The sequence below is a fragment of the Ctenocephalides felis genome, unplaced genomic scaffold (assembly GCF_003426905.1).
Source record: "Ctenocephalides felis isolate EL2017-DRISC unplaced genomic scaffold, ASM342690v1 CF-g0.4_SCAFFOLD_01886, whole genome shotgun sequence".
NCBI classification, from domain to species: Eukaryota; Metazoa; Arthropoda; class Insecta; order Siphonaptera; family Pulicidae; genus Ctenocephalides; species Ctenocephalides felis.
The window spans coordinates 174492875-174512969 of record NW_020538040.1 but is presented as its reverse complement, the minus strand read 5'-3'; the positions used below and the strand labels follow the sequence as shown (position 1 = coordinate 174512969).

The 20095-nt window shown below is 28.8% G+C and overlaps 1 protein-coding gene across 2 annotated transcripts in view; it reads right to left on the bottom strand.

Moving 5' to 3' along the window:
• The window catches only part of LOC113378332 (serine proteinase stubble-like), a 47472-nt gene that overhangs the window by 18224 nt on the left and 9153 nt on the right, over positions 1-20095 (bottom strand). The window contains exons 1-2 of one of the 2 annotated variants that reach the window (XM_026618871.1): positions 14769-15357; positions 5199-5375 (exon numbers count right to left, since the gene is read on the bottom strand). In XM_026618871.1, the coding sequence (XP_026474656.1) occupies positions 5199-5375; positions 14769-14994 (403 nt within the window). In that variant the 5' untranslated portion in view covers positions 14995-15357. Of the gene's footprint in view, positions 1-5198; positions 5376-14768; positions 15358-20095 lie in introns of those variants that run through there. The other variant, XM_026618872.1, reaches the window with a different exon arrangement.

Genomic DNA, 20095 nt, shown 5'->3' with positions numbered 1-20095 from the left:
AACACTCAAAATATATAAAATACTGACAATAAAAATACTTCAATCTAACAAAACATTTTAACTAAGGCTTTCGAAATGTATTGAGGAGTTGAAAGAGTCTATACTGCTAGGTAGTCTATCGGCAATTTGAATTGATGCGCAAAGTTGGGATACAAAATATAAAGACAATTCATTATTTATGAAAATGATTAAACTGAGCAAAATGTTCATCGCCGAATTGTTAAAATAATTGCCTTTGTTTACTTGCGAATCGTTCGAGTGTATGCGGCAAGGTGGCAGTGGTCCGTGCACCATATACGCAAGTATACTTTCTCTTCATTCACGACTCTGTTCAGTCACTGCACACGAACAATGGTGGCAGCGGCTGAGATTTTGTATTTGTAAGAAAGTTGTAATCTGTAATATGTACCCACACCACACCACACAACCATATGTACGAATGTGTATCCATATGCGATTTAAAGACGCTTTAAAATGGAGCAAGTGCTTCTGGAAATTTTTCGGCCAAAAAAACGAAGATTTACGGCTACTTAAACGGAAGTAATTTGAGGAGTATTATACTTATGGTGTGTGGGATATGATTGATATCAATTTTATACAATTATATTCTGATCAAATAAATGATGTGATTAAGTAAATTTAAATTTAGTTTCTAAATACTTCAATTAGCAATTTGTTTTAGTATTGGAAAAACCAATAAAATTATTAAACAATAAATAGTAAAAAAAAGTAAATGTTTTCACAAATCGCAATTGGTTTTCTAAGTATTGCAATTTGCAGTTTTTTCTACTAAAGATAATACCAAAAAATATTCTATGATAAATAATAGACAAATAAACGATATGATAAGACACAATATGATAAGGCTTTCCTAAATATTGAAATTAGCAGGTTGCTCTATTAAGAAGGTTACCAGTACCAGATGATCATTTATAATATAAAACCGCATTTATAAGTTTAAAGTAATTTATGAAAAAAATGTTTCTATAACCACTATATATGGTCCAAGAAATTGTAAAACTCTTACTTTGGTGTATCACATGCAAAATAGTGTTCGAAATTTGCCTATTGACAAGCTTTTTTATTTTGGGTTTTAAGTTAATAATATTCTTGTAAAGCAGAGTTTGATAATAATTTTACGCTTAATTTCCTAACTAGCTCATTTTGTAATATGATAGAGATCCGCGAGTAAAAAGGTTCATCAGTCATTTTTCAAAAACAAGTTAGGGATTTTTTAACAACAGTATTTGAAAGTAAAGAGATATAGTTGTATAACCATCGCCTTGATTCTTACAACGTTACTATCAGGAAATAAATGGCAATGTTTGAAAATCCGTAACAAAAGTATTTTGTTTTTCTTTGTGAGCACTGTTGTTTAGTTTACGAGTCCTTAATATAGCTCATAGATATATGTTGTTTGTTTGTTTTATAAGATGTATTGTTAGTTTTAGGTTAGATTCATCAAGTTTTTTTTATATAACCTCTATAGAAGCTAACATGCAGGTCGGGCAAAAAGAACCAACTACATCTTTACTCTAGAGCAAAGATGTAAACAATAAAAACTAGTAAATAAAAAAGTAAATTAAGTTGAAATAAGCAAATTTACAAGAGAAATCAATAGTTATTCCAACTCTGCTGATGAACATTTTGGACAAAACACCAGATCTAGGTTATATACTATGTTATCTTTGTAAAAAGTGTGCCATGAAATTTATATTTTGCATTGGTTGAATAATGTAGCAATCATTTTGTAAAATTCCTTTGAAATTAAGAGTAAGACATTGGATCTGTTTTTTCTATGACCGTCCCTGCCTATGGGGTAAAATAAACCAGATAAGAAATTTTTGAAAAACAGAATGAAACACGTTTCTACAAAGTTGAATTAGCTGGGAGTTCTACTAAACTCCCACAGAAACAGCAGATTTGTATGATTTGTTATGATATAATTGGTTTAGTTTTTACAATATAATTGCTCAAAATCAAATTGGACTTTTATGCCCCGCTTTATTCTATATAAATGCGATATAGTTAGTGGCCAATTTGTCAAATTAAAAAATGGAATATGTTTAACACTTCCCTATTCCCTATTTATACTATTGTTATAATTTACATTAATTTACTTGAATTAGGTTGAAAAAAAAAGGAAATAAAATATCTAGAAATGTGTTACGCATATATGATGACAGTTCTATAACAATTCATACTGGTCCCATCAGCATAACACTAAAATTGAGATCTTAAAAATCATAAAATATCCTTCAATATTACCGGTATTCAATTATTGCAATTACATTTATTACACGAAATTCATTGCACGTCGTAAAGTTAAAAATAATTTTCCAATCCAATTCTTAATGAGACAAAATTTCTTAAGGTGAAGAAAGTTCAGGTAATCTTCCAGCAGATCCAAACGGTCACATTTAATTTATCGCTAATAAAAATAACCTGCGGAACGAACGAGTAAAAAAAGTTTGGCAAATATGCGTCTCTCATTGTAATAAGTGAAAGTAAAAATTCAAATTCAAGGTCATCGAATGATTTGACTTTTTCATTACTTTCTGTTATATTTCAAGGCCTTCGTTTATTTTTTTGTAGATTCATTTGCATATAAAATCACGGTCTCAAAAAAACATTTTAATGAATTCATATGATAAGAAATTACTTTCAGTTTTATATCTCTATACACGCATAGAAATCATATGTTAATGGATAACTTTATTGTTTTCAATTTTTTCTGGAGCAATTAGGTCTACATGTTTTATAAACTGTGGTTGCTATTGAAAATTATAATTTAATCATTTTCTCGAGAAGGCAACCCAGCGGCCAACCACGCTTGTTTCAATGTGTGGAGTAAATATATTAGATATCTATGTGCTGCAGCAATGCCCTCCGAAAGCCGATTTTCACTTGAAATTATATTTGGAATCTATTACCCCAAATGATAATTTGATATCATACAGCTAGATACCGAGCTGGCTTAAGCTTAAAATCAAACCATGGATAAATTTGTCTAAGATTTGTTTTAAGATTTCGTTTAAGTTTAGAACTATTTCGTAAGTTTAAAACTATTTATTTAAATATTTATTTTCCTGCAACGCTTTCGTAATAGAGATTAAAATTCTAGGTTCACTCATGCGTTTTTTTTACATACATGTTAATGCTGCATCTTGCATCCCATACTCTACAAAAGCAAAGTAACTTATTGTTAGAAAGTGCAATGCAGTTTTATAACCAAGGAAAAATATTAATTTATTTCGATTTGGTGAGATTTAAAACATTTTTTATAACTTATATATTTTTTACAACAATCTGAGCACTGTCTTTTTTTGAACTGTTGTGATGTACATCCCTTAACCAAGTTTTTCTAGAAGACAACCTATTGGTTGACCACATTTCTGATTTTATTAAACATATTTTTTAAAGTAATTTGCATATAAATTGCAACAATGACTCTAAAGGCTATTTTAACTTGATATCACATTTGAAATATGTGATCTGTGGAAATCTGATACCACTACTGTTTGATATCAGATTGGTTAAGAAGGTGAGTATCATTTAGTACCACGGAGCCATGTCAAGGTTCATCATAAAAAATTAGCTGATTTTAAATATGTTGTGTGGATTCGTTTTGAATTGATGATTTGACAGATCAACAAATTTGGCAAATATATTAAAGATTCATTATTGTATATATAATAGAAATGAAGGTTACACAGATGATAACATATATTAAAAAAATTTACTATTTGGCAAATCATCCACAAATTAATAACTTCGAGCATTTAATATAAGAGTCATTTGCTGAGTAACGATAATAAATTCTTTAAAGCACATTTGTACTGACAAAAAATGGTATTGAAAATAAATATTTATGTTTTGTTCGTGAATGATTTCTCAAATAAGCGCAACAAAATTATTGCAATTTAACTAATAGTACTCAACAGTAACATAATGAACGAATTTGCAACAAATTTAATAATTTTATTTTTATTCATATAGATAAAACTTTAATTATATTTAGAATGCACAAACTATGAAATTTATAAATTATAATGAGCTACCTCAAATATCAATAAAAAAATAATTATGATGTTGATTGAATGTAGAATAGCTTAAAATGTGTTATTAATGCTGATTATGAGTAGACAGTAAAGATGCAATACTATTCAACTTTAACAAAACTTTTGAGAAAATTTAATGACTCTATATAATTATTATATATGTAATTATTCTCAAGCCACATTTATATTTGATAATAATTTTGGTAGGCAGTAATAAAAATATTTCTGGTTGATGTAGTATTAATATAGCAACATAAATAAATACAAATGTGTTGTCGAATTTAATCCAGGAAATAATAGTGTGAAAAATTTCCTATTACCATTTTTCACCGCGGTGCCCGAAATTAGCTTATTTTTAATTGAAAACATATTTTTTATCTATATTTTCGAGTGAAAATGGACATCGCTGCTGTCCGATGCCAGATTGCCAGGGGGTTCGAACTCGCGACTCTATCTACATTTGTCCGCGCGTTAACGATCTACGCCATTGCAACCATTTTGACATTTTTTAAAAAAATGTTTTTTTTTTTTTAATTTAATCAAATATCATAACAACTACTGAGTAGTTTTTTTCAACATGCCCTTGTAGTATACAATGCCCCTTTTCAGCCGACTATTGTAAATTTATCAAACTTATTAAATGTCCTTAACTGGACAGTTGTAAATAAAAGAGATAATAATAATAAAGAAAGTCCTAATTTCTACGACTATGACACAAAATAATGATCAACAAAATATGATTGTAAATTAACTATTACAAAAATATATGTTCTCTCTTTTAAATAGAGTAATAGGTAAATGGTTGGCGCGATTCATAAACATGTTTTTTTTTCAACTTTTGATGCAGTACATTGAACTTATATTTATTTATTTATAGAATATAATATATTATATCAATAAATAGACACGGGTTTTAGGCTTGCATATATTATATGCACACCAAGAACTATGAGAAAATTCGACCAGCAAGACGAATCTTCTAGCAACAGCATGTAACAATCAACTAACTTACTAACCTAAAAATTTATTTTTGGCTTTAAAATACTAAATTCCGCTGTTGGTAACAAATCGTGATAGCATTTTTTTTTAAATTTCCAATGGACAGTCAAGTATACAATATTTTTCCGTTCTACTCACTTGCGTTCTGCAGAGCGCCCTGGTGCTGCGGCTCAGGCCGAATGTCCCTGTCGACGCAGCACGACCAGATCATTCCGCCGCTGCACAGGTCAAGGGGCTTTCCGCCGCCCAGGACACAAGAAATTGACAAACCGCATTCGAACCGTTCGCCTTTGTACCGACAAGTCTGAGGTATCACTGGAATGATTAAATATTTAAATTAAAACATTTAATTATAACTAAATATTTTCATCATTTTTAGTAACTCCCAGTGGGGTAAGTTATAGTAATCGCAAAATAATCGAAAATTAAATTTCTATATATCCATATGGTCAAGATTTGACCAGGGCTTTCTCTATTTAACCCGGGACCCTTCAAGGCAGAGAGTATAAATGTATGAATATAAATACCTGTAACTTATAATAACTGAGAAACTCTAGCAAAAGTAATGAGAGATGTTCGTAACGATCGTAAACTAGATAGTGGTTTTATTCACATATCTTATATGGTGGTAGAATATTTATAATTAACAGTCCGCTTAATATATAATTAATGAAAGTGATTTTCACCACTTTACGTTTAAAAGGTTTCTGAACATTTTGTCATACCTTTGAAAAAGTCGATGTATGTGTGTGTGTGTATTCGGATACAAATTTTCGTTGACAATTTTAGGAATATGGATCGCCTGATTTGAATAATTCAAAAAACATTCGATTTGTATTGATGGGGAAACGTGCTAATTAGATTTGGCGAGGTTCAGCCGTTTCAAAAATACGGAGCAAAAAGTGCCAAAAATGGTGATTTAGTTTTTTTTGATAATAAAGTAATTTGCCTTAAGGCACGATGTCATGCCTGTTACTTTAGTTTACTTTAATTTAGCCATCAGAAATACAATATTGATTTGCAAAACTGTACACCAGTTGAACTGTAATATTGAAGTCGGTTCTTTTTATATTTTTGAATCTGTGGTCACTAGATATTAGACCTTTACCTTTTCAACAATTTGTTTGGAGTTTGTAATTTGTTAGTTAATATTGTTTATTATTATTATTATTATTTGAACTTTGTTTTATTTAACAATCAGAAATACATAAAGATGCCTATGAGCTAAATTTAGAGAGACAATATTAGAGAGAGATGTCTAAGAAGAACTCCAATGAGATCTTCTAAGTTTATCAATTGACATGATAATGTTATATTGAAGTTATTATAAGACTTTATTATTCTTCGAAAGAAAAGGTTCAGATAATTGATAAAAAACAAAGGTTTGTTACGAATTAATATAGAGCAGTTTATGAAAAACCAAGACAGCATTAAATTTATTGCTGGTTTTATATAAAGCAAATCGATTTCATACTAATTTTAGAAAAATCACATTCAAAGCACTAGGTACAGCAAAGCCAAGTAAAGAAGGCCAATTTACAATTTTATATTTTGGTAATATCAAACAATGTAATAAGACATTTTTGGTGCAAAATTAAGTTAAATTACATTATTTCAAGCTTTTATATTTGCAACAATGAATAATTAATCATTTTTAGTTTTAATTTTATTTCAATGTTTATAAAAACATGAAACTACAAATGAACGTAAAAAAAGTTTAAATTTTAGTATACCAAAATGTACAATTATACATTTTGGTAATTCATAAGGCCATGCAAAACTTTTAGTGCCAAATTAAGGTTTAATTAAATTTGTTATGAAGCATTACGACTTAATTTCTTTAAAGTAAAACTAAAACTAAACTTGATATAGAATACTTGACAACAAATTATTAATATTTTGTTTAATTTTATTTTAATGTTTATAAAAATATAAAACAGCAAGTGATACAGAGAGATAGAATAAATATTAATATATCAATTAATCATATTCAAATTTGATATTACAATAAAAAATTAAAATGCTTGTAAATTTCAGTTTACGTCGAATATTACATCACAATCACAATTAGAATCAAGTATTATTAACATTTGAATATTATTAACGTAAAATTAACATTTGAATTCGTGTAAAAGATGTAGGAGCATAATATTTAAGAATAAACTTTGAACAAAACCTAAAATATTTGATAGTTTTACACGATAATAAACCATACAATGAACAAATTATATATGTGAATATATAATTCATGAGACTAATGAAATAATATAATAATATTAACAATACGTAAATAATATATTTGAAATATTTAAAACTGGTAGTGATAAATATTGACAAATTTTAGTAGCAAAATGTAGTTCGAAATTCAAATTTATAATGTTTTTGTTTTGTCAATAATTAACTAATTTAAAGTTATATTAAAATGATTTATTAGAGAGTTAATAAAATTTTTTGAATAGTATTATAAAAAACCTTCTTTAGATTCAATTATTTATTATATTTCTGTTACTCATGAGTCGTTAAACTTTGCCAAACATTATCTCATTAGCAATTATGTCTGCTTTTTATAAAATTCACAATACAATTACTTATCAAATTAAACAACGGAACATTTCATAAATTACCAAATTTAAAAACAAAATTAATTAGATAACCAGCGTATATGCAAATTTGTCCATAATTATTAAAAAACGTATTTGCTCAAAAATGAACCATCTCTTAAAATAAATCAATTATTCAAGCACATTTGTATTAAATATTAATGTGAAATTAGTAAATTGGGACTATGACATAAATCATATATTGTTACAGGTGAAAAAATATGGTTATTAGTAAATTTGGTTATGATGACATATAGAAATTAGAAATAGGTATTTTGTCGTATAAAAATATTCTCGGAAGGAAGTATTATCAGACAACTGTTCCAAAAAAAATGGGACATATTTATATTTAGTTAGATCTTTTTTTTAGTCATTATCAGTTCAAACATTGTATCTAATTAGCATTTAGAATGATTCATTTAAAAGAAATGATCATCACTCAATTTAAATATTGCTAACAAAGAAGAGTTACTACAAAAATTACCCAAATGATAATATTTAGATCAACATGAATTAATCAAGTAGTTGCAATTTATTTCAAAAATATACATGTTTTGTTTTATAAAATTATATAAAACAAAATCATGGAAATTTATCTGGAGAATAAAGTGTTACTTTACTTCTTTTATACTAGTATATTTTTATAAACATTTATGAATAGGTAAAATAAAAAACTTATACTAAGCCAAACTTTTTAATTTTGTACTAACAATAATATTTGTTTTGGAAAAATTTCGACTATTATTTATAATTTAGAACTATAAATATCCCCAAAATAAAAAATTAAATTTACTCTCTACAAAAGATTTGATAAGAATAAGTTATGAAAATGTCATAATATATATTAATAAAATATCGGGCAAATGGTAAATAAAGTGGTTAAACTTTAGTCTAATTGAGGTAATTATGTAAATAAATAATTATTGTAAATAAAGCGTGAAGATCCAAATTTAATCTAAATTTATGTTTAGTGTGAAAAACGCAAATATGTACCATATTTGCCATAAATTACTCAATTTTAAACTGCAATAAAAATTTAAATATTTATCACTATAATACGATATAATGTGCCAAAATAATAGCAATAATTAATATATAATAAAGACTATTTTCAATAAGTACATTAGGTGCAATTTTTATGTTACAAATGAGCTTTACAATAATTGTAACTTTTTTTTCCAAGTAGAATCTTTTAGATAACTTTTCATTCATTTATCTTGATTCATTATTCGTATTATAAACACACACTTTAATGTATTTCATATTTTACAAATTGCAAATTTAACTAAAATAGAGTATTTCAATACAATAAAATACTCCGCCAATGAAAAAAGTATGTACAGCTAAAATATTTGATAAAAATTCTCGGTGTTTGAAAATAAATTTCAAATATCATTTAAAAAGAATTAATATAAGAAAAATCGTGTAAAATTAAAAATTTATTATGTTAGAACTTTTTACATGATTTTAAGCTATGATTTTTTAAAGAGTAAAGCATTTGGTTTGTATTTTGTTATATGATAATATATGGGTTAAATTTTTATATTTTTATATTTGTTTTTATAACAAATTGCTAATTTTCGAAACTTGCTCCTGCTTTTATAGAGAAGGCATGTCAGCAGTTTCATAGAGCTAACTATCAAACTTATTGGCACTCAATAAATTAAATAAATTTACAAGTTACACGGTTTGATACTATGATTTTTGTCACCACCAGTATACAATTAATATTATTAATATTTTTAGAAATTTTTGTAGATAATAAAATGTTTTTATATATTTACACTGATAAAACAAAAATCAAAGTATAAAAATGTTGGTGGATTTATGGTTAATGCTATGACCTGCCTCGGGCAACCTAATGTGAAGCAGTACTAATGTTGCTGTTTACTTAAGAATCATAAATATGTAGAAATATGTTTCCAACTGAATATTTTGATGCCATTACAGAAATCATAATATGTAATGAAATTCATTACATAGAGATAGGACTCAAAAGTAATTGTTTGGATTTCCATCAAGTTAAATAACGAGAAATAAATATGTACACAAAACAAAATTTTTAAAATTTATATAAAATATCTGATAATTTGATGTACATATGTTTAATAATTATTTTTGACCTCCAAAATCCATTTTTTTACTTTTTTTATTGAATCTCCAAAACCACTAGACCTGCTTTTCCAAAAATTTAACCAGTTGTTCGTTTTTATTAATGCAAATAAAACGTATTTTGAATCATTTAAATCGGACGCTTCGTTATCTCAAAAACGGAGTTACCATTTTTCTCACTTTTTGCCCTATATATCCGAATCAGCTGGACCTGCCTTAGCCAGAAACTAATCAGCACGTCTCCTTATCAATACAAACCGAATGTTTTTTTAATTTTTCAAATCGGTTTATATGTGTTCTCGAGAACGTCGACAAAAATTTGTATCTGCACACACACACATACGTACACACCTACTTACATACACACTTACATACATCTATTTTTTCCAAGGTATGCCAAAATGTTCAGAGAGCTTTGAAACGTAAAAATATATAAACATTTTCGTTTTTGATTTTTTTTGTGATTACTATATTTTACCCTACGAGAAGTTAATAATATTGAAGAAAAAAAAAGTTTGCATGTGATAACATTAGTTATTAATTTTAGTGCAAAATTGGAAAATGAAAAAGAAAGTTTAAATGTCTGGTTTAAACTAATGTTTCCAACCACAAACTGATTAAATTTCCATTAAATTTGCGACAATTCAAAGAGCAGAGTGATTCCGCGTCGAGTAATAAAAGTGACACCGCAAATGGCTCCTCGATTCGCGCATAACCTTCTTGAACGTAAAACATATGTGGCGATTTCTAAATAATTATTTGTACCATTTGCGAAATAAATATGGGTTAATGTTCTGAAACCGCAGTCGCATGAATACCAAGAGTACGAACAATATTCCCTCATATTCTGTATTTATACGTTGCCAAGGTCTCACTCGTCAAAATTTGATCTATTTTATGAAATACATGCAATTATTATTTATATGAATTATATGGTGTAATAATATACCAGTGAGTGCAACTCAATCAAAGTAAGTTTCCTTTTCCTACAAGATCGTATAATTAAAATTAAAGTTTTTTTCAAATGCATCAAACATATTCATATCCTTGATAAAATACAATTGATCTTGTAATAATTATTTCGTGTAAAAACTGTAGGTATAATTAAATGGTGACACAAAAATGATATAAATTATTTTTAATAAATCATTATATCATTTCATTATTCATAATTTTTTTAATACACATAGCAATGCACATTTATTAATATTAATTAATAGTTATGGTATCTGACTCATAAATTGATTAAATTACAGTTGCATTGTGACTATTAACAAATCAATTTAAATACTATATAAATAGTACCTAGAAATTTGTACAAAAAGAAGAGAAACTACTAGAAAACGCAGATTTTAAATTAATAGTTATGTTTACATAGAAAAATAGATAAAAAATCATAAAAAACTGTCTTTTCAGAAGATATTTTCAGATTTTCTAAATATTAAATTATTTTTAAATTTATAAAATTCAGTTAATAACTACAAAACTATAATATAGTACAAAATTGTACTATGTCTAATACCTATCTTATAGAATGTATAAATATAAAATTATAAGATAAAGATTGAAAAATAAAGTTTACAGATAATTCTAAATATAATGTTGTAGAATTTTTATTTTAATATTCGTACATTTTGTATTCTTTTTAATTAAGGTTGGACATATTTTATAAAAAAAATACGGTATAAAAACTAGATCAATAATTTTCCAAAAATCACAAAAAAACAAACACTTATTTAGTAGTATTGGTGTTACAGTGTTATATCGGACTATAATTATGAAAATTTTTACTAAATTTATACATTCATATTTAAATCTTAAAATTGAATTACAACTAAAGCAAAAAATATATTCTTCTAATTTATGATTGATCAAATAGTCTTGATTTTTTTTAAATTTTTTTAAAAATGTTGTCAAATAATCATATGAGTGTAAAAACGTATGTAATGATACTTCCTTCTTTTTATTTCAGTTGATTTTTAAGTGAAAATTTATTATCAAGTTTTTGCATTCAAGATAATTAATTCCTAAAGCTATCATAAAAGGAATAAAATTGAAATTCAACAAATGTCAGTAAAAATAATATTTCTCAAAATTTATGCATAATCAATTAGCCTTAAAAATATTTTTGATTTTGTAAAAATGATGTCAAATTACTAAATGAGTGTAAAAGCAATTGTATTCAGTGCTCCTGACGATAATAACATCCCGAATTACCCTTTTTTCTTGGTTATTTTTAACATCCCGTGAAACGAGTTATGGTAATCGCAAAAAAATCTAAAATGAAATATTTTGCATATCTTTATGTTTCAAGTCTTCTGAACATTTTGGCATACCTTAAAAAAACTAGATGTATGTGTGAGTGTGTGTGTGTGTAGTATGTATGTGCGGATACAAAATTTCGTCGACGATATTTGGAGCACAATCAACTGATTCAAAAAAACATTCCAAAAAAATATTTTTTTTTTTAAATCTAATTTTTTCAAAGGTTTCAAAAAACTTTTAGAAATTTTAGATTGCGTTATAGGCTTTTTGCCTTAAAGCACTAAGCCATGCTAGCTTTATTTCAGTTTTACAATTTATGCATAATCAATTAGTCCCTATTTTTTTATTTTTTTTTTTGTTCGATTTTGTAAAAATAATGTCAAATATCCATACAAGTGTGAACACATTTTTTTAATTATTATATCCCAACTAAATAATGTTTTCAGTAATTTTTATTATTTCAGTTGCTTTCCAAGTGCCTTATGGTCGCGTGTCTTTATTGCCCATTGAGTATATGTTAACATGAAAAGAAATCGATTGTGTGTAATATAACAAGTACTATCAATCTTGCAGTCAGGAATCATCGAAAGTATATTTTATTATACATTGTGATGTGCCAATTATACATGAAATGAGTCATATGGAAGGCTAAAATTATTGTTTCACGGCAGGGAAAAATTTGGTGGAAGACAATTTTATAAATAATAAAACGATAAAAGATTTATATCACACTATATATTTTGAAAGTATAAAAAAATGCAGTGTTGTATTTTAATTAATTTCAAAATTTTTATTTGTTCAGTTTGAGTAATTTTGATTAGAAATTTGAATCGAGATTTTTATTTTCAAGTTTTTGGTTTGTATAAAAATACTAAATAGTATAATTTTATTACAGGTTATTTGAAAATACACGATTGCATGTACTAAAGTCTACTTTTCATATTAGAACAACTTATAAAGTTTCAATATTTCATTGAAAATAGACATTTAAAATTAAAAAAAAGCAAATCATCGTGAATGATATTAATAAAATTTATCATCATTTATCTTATAACGTTAAAAATTTATGATTTTTTCAAATTATTGTATTAAAAATTTCTTGTAAAAAAGTTGTAAAGCGTTTTTTGCGTTAGATGCGTGCAAGTTTTAAAGTTGCAAGAATGTGTAAGACACGGTTTATATCTTTTAAATTTGAGTTATAGTATTTTTTTTAATACAGAATCTAATCTTATTTTACGTGGTTAAATGCACATTTAATCTTTACGCATCAAAACCGCAAACCGCAATTACAAAGAAAGCACATTGTCATCGACTTAAATGATACATATATGCAAAAACGATGATCAAACATAAATTCTTTGGTGAAATTTCGATATATTGTAAATAATATGCTGAAGAGAGCGTACTTCACAATTAGCAAACAGTGAAAGTTTGCATTTCATTCAGAAAATAAGGTCGTCATTTGTGCGAAGCAAATCTTATTGACAAGTGTTAATTTGGCCATTTCGAGTATACGTAATTGCAAAATATTAGCGAAAGTTGTTCTTTGTTCCTTGTCAAAAAACAAATAATGGTAATTGAGCAAATATTGATAAAAAGATGAATATTAATCGCATTCAAATTGACGGATATTAATATATAGATCAGTAAATATAAATTTATGCTATTAACCCTTTTGCTACAAGAATGCTTTCGGCAGGAGTGTCACTACTCGGTTGAAATTAAAAATTACTTTTTGAATAAACTAGAAATTATAACAAAAAACTAGAATTCTCAATATTTCGACTCATACTGATAAATTTTGAAGCAAAGTCAAACACAACATGTCGTCCATGGACGACATCCGTATGCGCAGCACGTATGTGGATGTCGTCCAGAGATGACATCCGTAGCGAAAGGATTAATTTTTATCATATTTTGCAAAAATCTAAATGGTATTTCTCACTTCTACCTACTTGCTGTACGGGTGCCGCTCAGTTGAAATTAAAAATTACTTTTTGAATAAACTAGAAATTATAAAAAAAACTAGAATTCTCAATACTTTGACTCATAGTGATAAATTTTGAAGCAAATCCAAACACAGCATGTCGTCCGTGGACGACATCCGTATGCGCAGCACGTCATGTGGATGTCGTCCAGAAATGACATCCGTAGCGAAAGGATTAATTTTCATCATATTTTGCAAAAATCTAAATGGTATTTCTCACTTCTACCTACTTGCTGTACGGGTGCCGCTCAGTTGAAATTAAAAATTACTTTTTGAATAAACTAGAAATTATAAAAAAAACTAGAATTCTCAATACTTTGACTCATAGTGATAAATTTTGAAGCAAATCCAAACACAGCATGTCGTCCGTGGACGACATCCGTATGCGCAGCACGTCATGTGGATGTCGTCCAGAAATGACATCCGTAGCGAAAGGATTAATTTTCATCATAATTTGCAAAAATCTAAATGGTATTTCTCACTTCTACCTACTTGCTGTACGGGTGCCGCTCAGTTGAAATTAAAAATTACTTTTTGAATAAACTAGAAATTATAAAAAAAACTAGAATTCTCAATACTTTGACTCATAGTGATAAATTTTGAAGCAAATCCAAACACAGCATGTCGTCCATGGACGACATCCGTATGCGCAGCACGTCATGTGGATGTCGTCCAGAGATGACATTCGTAGCAAAAGGATTAATTTTCATAATATTTCGTAAAAATTGAGTTGGTATTTCTCACTTCTTCCTAGCATATCCATAATTGAATCTTGATCTACGTCAAATTGGTACCCCGTCGCTCCGTTCCTGCGAGCTAAGGCGTTCAGCAGCAGGATCTCCTGCTCTTGCTGGCTGGACGGATGTCCGTCCTGCGCAACGTTCGCCGCGTCCGCATATCCAATCGAAGATATCGCAACAGCGACCAGAATCAAACCAGAAAGACACATCAACTCCACGAGGGTTGGCATGGTCTGCGAACGCTCCGTTTGACCGGGACGATCGCTAACATGTGTGATTTCACCGGATTTCTCTATTTTGCAAGCACATTTGCGTCGGCCGATGCACTAAGGCCAGCATTGGCAACAAGAATATTAGGAAAAGCGACGAGATTGCGTTTAACACTTGTACACATAAATTTAAATATCCTGATTAGACAAAAAAACTGAATATTTATTATTGAGCACGAAATTTTCAATAGCACAAACACAACTTTCACGGTCGGCCGATGGTAAAGTGGATAGGTCACGTACGAGTGTATTCGAAGTCACAAGTTGCAAAAATTGAAATTAAACCGTCAAAAACATCGTTCGGCCGCGGTCTGAAAGAGACTGCCCCGTCGCGTCATGTAGAACACAATGATACACTTTGTGGGTATGCCTAGAATTGAAAACTTCTTGGATAAAATACATCAGCCCGTCTCGCTTCGGAAGTAGTCGGAACCACTCCGTCCCGCTCTTCCAGCGCGGCCTGTCTTCGGCGAAGAAAAGAGATGCTCCTCGCGCATATGTGATGGCACGTGAACGTAATGACGTTTTATTAGAGAGAAAGCAGTGTCCGATGTGACACCTTTTGTTTTTGCTTACCATTTGCTTTGACTTAGGGCCGAGAGCCGAGCGACTTCGGCCATCGGCTGCCCTTCAGAGCACGGCTAACCCAATCAAAAGGGTATAGCCCAGTCAGAATAGACATTCAACTCGGAATAAGTCGCATAGAGTTTAAAATTGGTACAGATGTTAAATAAGTCATCACAAATGAAATGTCAAAATTCATCATCGATCTGACCTTTGCGTTTTTTTTTTCATTCAAGGTCAAAGGGACTAAACTCCCGTTTTTTTGCATTTTCTGCGGAAAACATCAGAACTATCAAAGATCGTGTTTATTAACTTCCCTTGGAGTAAGTTATAGAAATCGCAAAAAACAATAATGAAATTTTTGATATATCTTTAAGTTTCAAAAGTTTCCAAACATTTTGGCATACTTTAGAAAAAATGAATGTGTGTGTATGTCTGTGTGTGTGTTCGGATACAAATTTTTGTCGACGATTTTGTGAACAAAAATCAACTGATTTGAATAATTTATAATACATTCGAATTGTATTGACAAGGAGACGCGCTGATTACTTTTTGGCAGAGTTAGATCCATCGGTTTCGGAGATACGGGGAAAAAAGTGCAAAAAATGGTAATTCAGTTTTTGAGATAACGCAGAGGCGCTTACGCGTTTTAATATTTTGTCTCTATGCAGCTAACTCAGCGTGACTGATTTGAAAAAAAGTTCAAAATCATCTAAATATTTCAAAATTAAAAAAAAAAACAAATTTTTCAATAACGTCAATTTTTTTCATAAGAGTCAAAATTCTCAAAAACCTAATGTCTATAGTTTAAAAAAATGCGATATTTAATGAAAAGCCAAAATATTAGTAAAAAGTATTATATTATGTTCAATAAAATCAATAATAATTATTATTTAGTCCATGATTAATAACAAAGAATGTGTACGATCTGTACAGGTTATAGAATTGTAATCACATATGAAAAAATAATGTTTTGCCCAATTTTTCAATATAACTTTTGTAACAAATTATATTTTATTGTCAGTACGCATATCTCTATAAAATCTCACCGGAGATTTTCTAGAATGAAAGCTGTTGGTAAGCAATCATTACATTTTATGTGACTGTCTCCACTCTGTCAGTCTTCGAAACTAGTATAATCGTGAAGTAAGAGGAATCTAGAGTCGCTGACAAATGACAGATTAGACACAATTATGAAGATCGATTGCGTGTCAGATATTTTATTTTGACGAGTATCCAGTGAAGAAAAGATCGTGTCATCGCGGTGTTACAGATAATTTGAAATTAAAATACAGGGTCTCCTAGACCTTGACGTCAAGCCGAGTCGGGGTGATACTATTGATCGTAGTTGTCGTGAAAAAAATTAAAACAAAAACTTGTTTAATGTAATGTAATGTATTTATGAATTTTGGAACAGATGCAGAGTTTTTATGAAAACTATGGATTCGTAACCGTAAAAAATATTTCTTGCACACCGAACAAAATTCCTTTTTCTTATTTTTAGGGTCTTCATTCTACTCTTTTTACCTTTTACATCTTAAAATTTTACTATCCTGATTAAATGCGCTAACTTTTGATAGAGCTTTCCAATACTCCTCAGTGCTTTTCATTAAGAAAGCTTTCTCAAAGTCGACCAACTTTGAAAATTTTTAATTCCTAGTTTAACAAAAAGTCTCAGTTTTTGAGAAATGGGAGCAATTGTGTCATTATTTTTGACTCTGGTCCTAGAAATGTTTTCACAGTTAGGGTTAGGGTTAAAATTAATAAAATTTAACCACAATAAGCAAAAAATGGTCACAGTCCTGTAAGTCTCTAAAGCAGCGATCGGAGAACTTTTTTAATCATTACCCCAAAATATTTTTGTGTAACTTAATGTATATGGCAAATGAAGATTACCGCCATACGGACAAATACGTAACAAATATAGTAAATATCAATTGAAACAGTTTTTTTTACCTCCGAAAATTACATTTCAACCCCATTTGGGGTAATTTACCCTGGTTCTACGACCACTGCTCTAGAGTGAACTTAAAAGCTCATAATTTCCAAACAGATTGAGATTTTTTTTCAGGATAGTTACGGACCATTGTGTCATCCTGTTCCGGCTTGAGTTCTGGAACACTCTGAATATATATATATATATATATATATATATATATATATATGTGTGTGTGTGTGTGTGTGTGTGTGTGATATACGCTAATTATTCAAAACCGCATTATTTTAAATATTCAAGTACAGTGTCAGGGAATATCCAGTAAATCATACTTCCCATGAGAGTTTCACAGACAAGCAATTAAAACAAATAATAGCAATCCCAATGGAATAATCGACTTTGTTAAAAGTAAAAGTATCCGCTGGCATGTAATAAAATTAACCCAATTTTAAATTTCTTACAAAAACAAAATAACAAAACAATACCGAATAAATTAACACATGCGTCGGCTCCGATGTCTATGTTGGCTACGGGCGACCAGACATGTTTGGACAAACGCGTACGGAAAGTTGATGCGAACGAAATCTTTCACTTTTAAATAGTTCAGGTGAAAGTACATAAAACGATCTGATATCCTGACCGCTACTATCAAAAACCGATTGTAGCAACAGACCGTGTCTTTATCAAAACATTGACCTCGATCACGAACTACTCTCTGCATGCCATGCATCCACAACACCTCGCCAACTATTAGACTAACAATAAGTAATAACTTTATTGTTAATGTTGACCATTGTTGTACTCTCGGATCGGGTAAGGAGCATCTCTCACACGGTGAGAATCTCCCGAGCAAATATTTACCTTTTATTTCATATTCATCTGAAAGATTTATTTGGCATTCTTGGCCGGCAACATTGTTTAAGGTTCGTCTTTTGGTTAGTTTTACATGAGAGCCTTTCATTCACTCGCGCAGGGCGCATCTAGAAAGTAGATCTAACCGGATATGTAGGTGCGTTTCACAGTATGATGATATCGCGATAAATTGAATTTAAAAAAAAATTAATAAAAACTAGCGGCTTGTTCATTTGAATTATTTAAAATAGTTGCACGGATTAAAATTGAGCGATCGTTTGGTTCAGAAAAATTTTTTTTGATTCTACTTCCAATACCTCCAATTGAAAAATATTTCAGATATTAATTTTTAGTTCATTTAAATCCTGATAAATTTATTAATTACTATTTATTTATTTTCATTAACATAATAATTATGCTGATATGTTGAATGCTGTATACAATTTTTTAATACAATTTCCTTAAAGGTAGCTCTTTTCAAACTAATTGAGCCACATATCAAGCTACTAACATTAAATAAACCCCTTTATTCATAATCTACGTGAATAATCCTTACCGACTTCAGTTATTTGTCAGAGTTAATATTAAATTAATGTACAGAAATATCTAGATACTACGTTTGAAATTTTATATGACTTTAATCATTTTTAGCTACATACATTCTTTTATCATTTTTCTTTTTCTAGTTTTATGTTTACATTCACATTTTTTTTAAATTTCTTTACATGCATTTTTATAGAATATCTAAAAATAATTAATATATAATTTAAGAAAATATCATTAAATCTATTCTATTTCAACAACTTTAATCTTACCAAATCTGGATCAGAATAGATTCTATCTAATCTCTTGTACTACATCATTTTACTAATGACTTCTTTTATATTGAATTATTTTCTCATACTTTTTTTCAATTATTTTTACAGAACTAAATCGATTGAATTTGTAACTATACAAAGTGACAGTATATTGGAGTTTGTTTAGAAATCATATTTTTTTTACCAACTATCAGAAATACGTGTTATTTCAGTTGTGCTTGCTGTCGTGCATCCAAGTTAAATAGGCTCAAATCAAAATTGGGTATCATACTGCTTGATAGCAAGCTGGATGAGGTTGGACTAGTTTCACGTTTTTGGCCATTACACCACGACGAACTTTTAGGAATCATACAGGAATAATTAATAATACAGGACCTTATTATTTCAGTATCGAACGACGTGCTATAACCGGCAACAAGATATTTGTTTTCATTTGGGTATAAGATTAGACTAAACAGTGAAAAATTAGCATTAATATTGAATATTAATAACTGAAAGGACATTAAATCTAATAATAAAATTAGAAAAAAGTTGTCAAATTGGCATATATTTGAAAAACAAAGCTTAATAATGCGACGGATTTAAAATTGATTAATATCTTGAGATTCTTCCAGCGGTAAAAAAATCATTGCGTGACTATAGTATGATTCAATTTAAAAATGCTAAATAGGAATAAAACAAAAGCTTCAAATAATGTTTTCTGATCTTGATAAAAATTTTCATTCAAATGAATTAATAAATGAAAACCTGTAAACCAAAATCTGATCCATTACCACGACAACCAGCGCTAACCATTTTGGCCACCATTGAAAACTTGTCATTTGATGATACGTAGATTAGCATCAACATCCAGCCGCATTTCTTATCTTTAATTAATCCAATAAATTTAAGT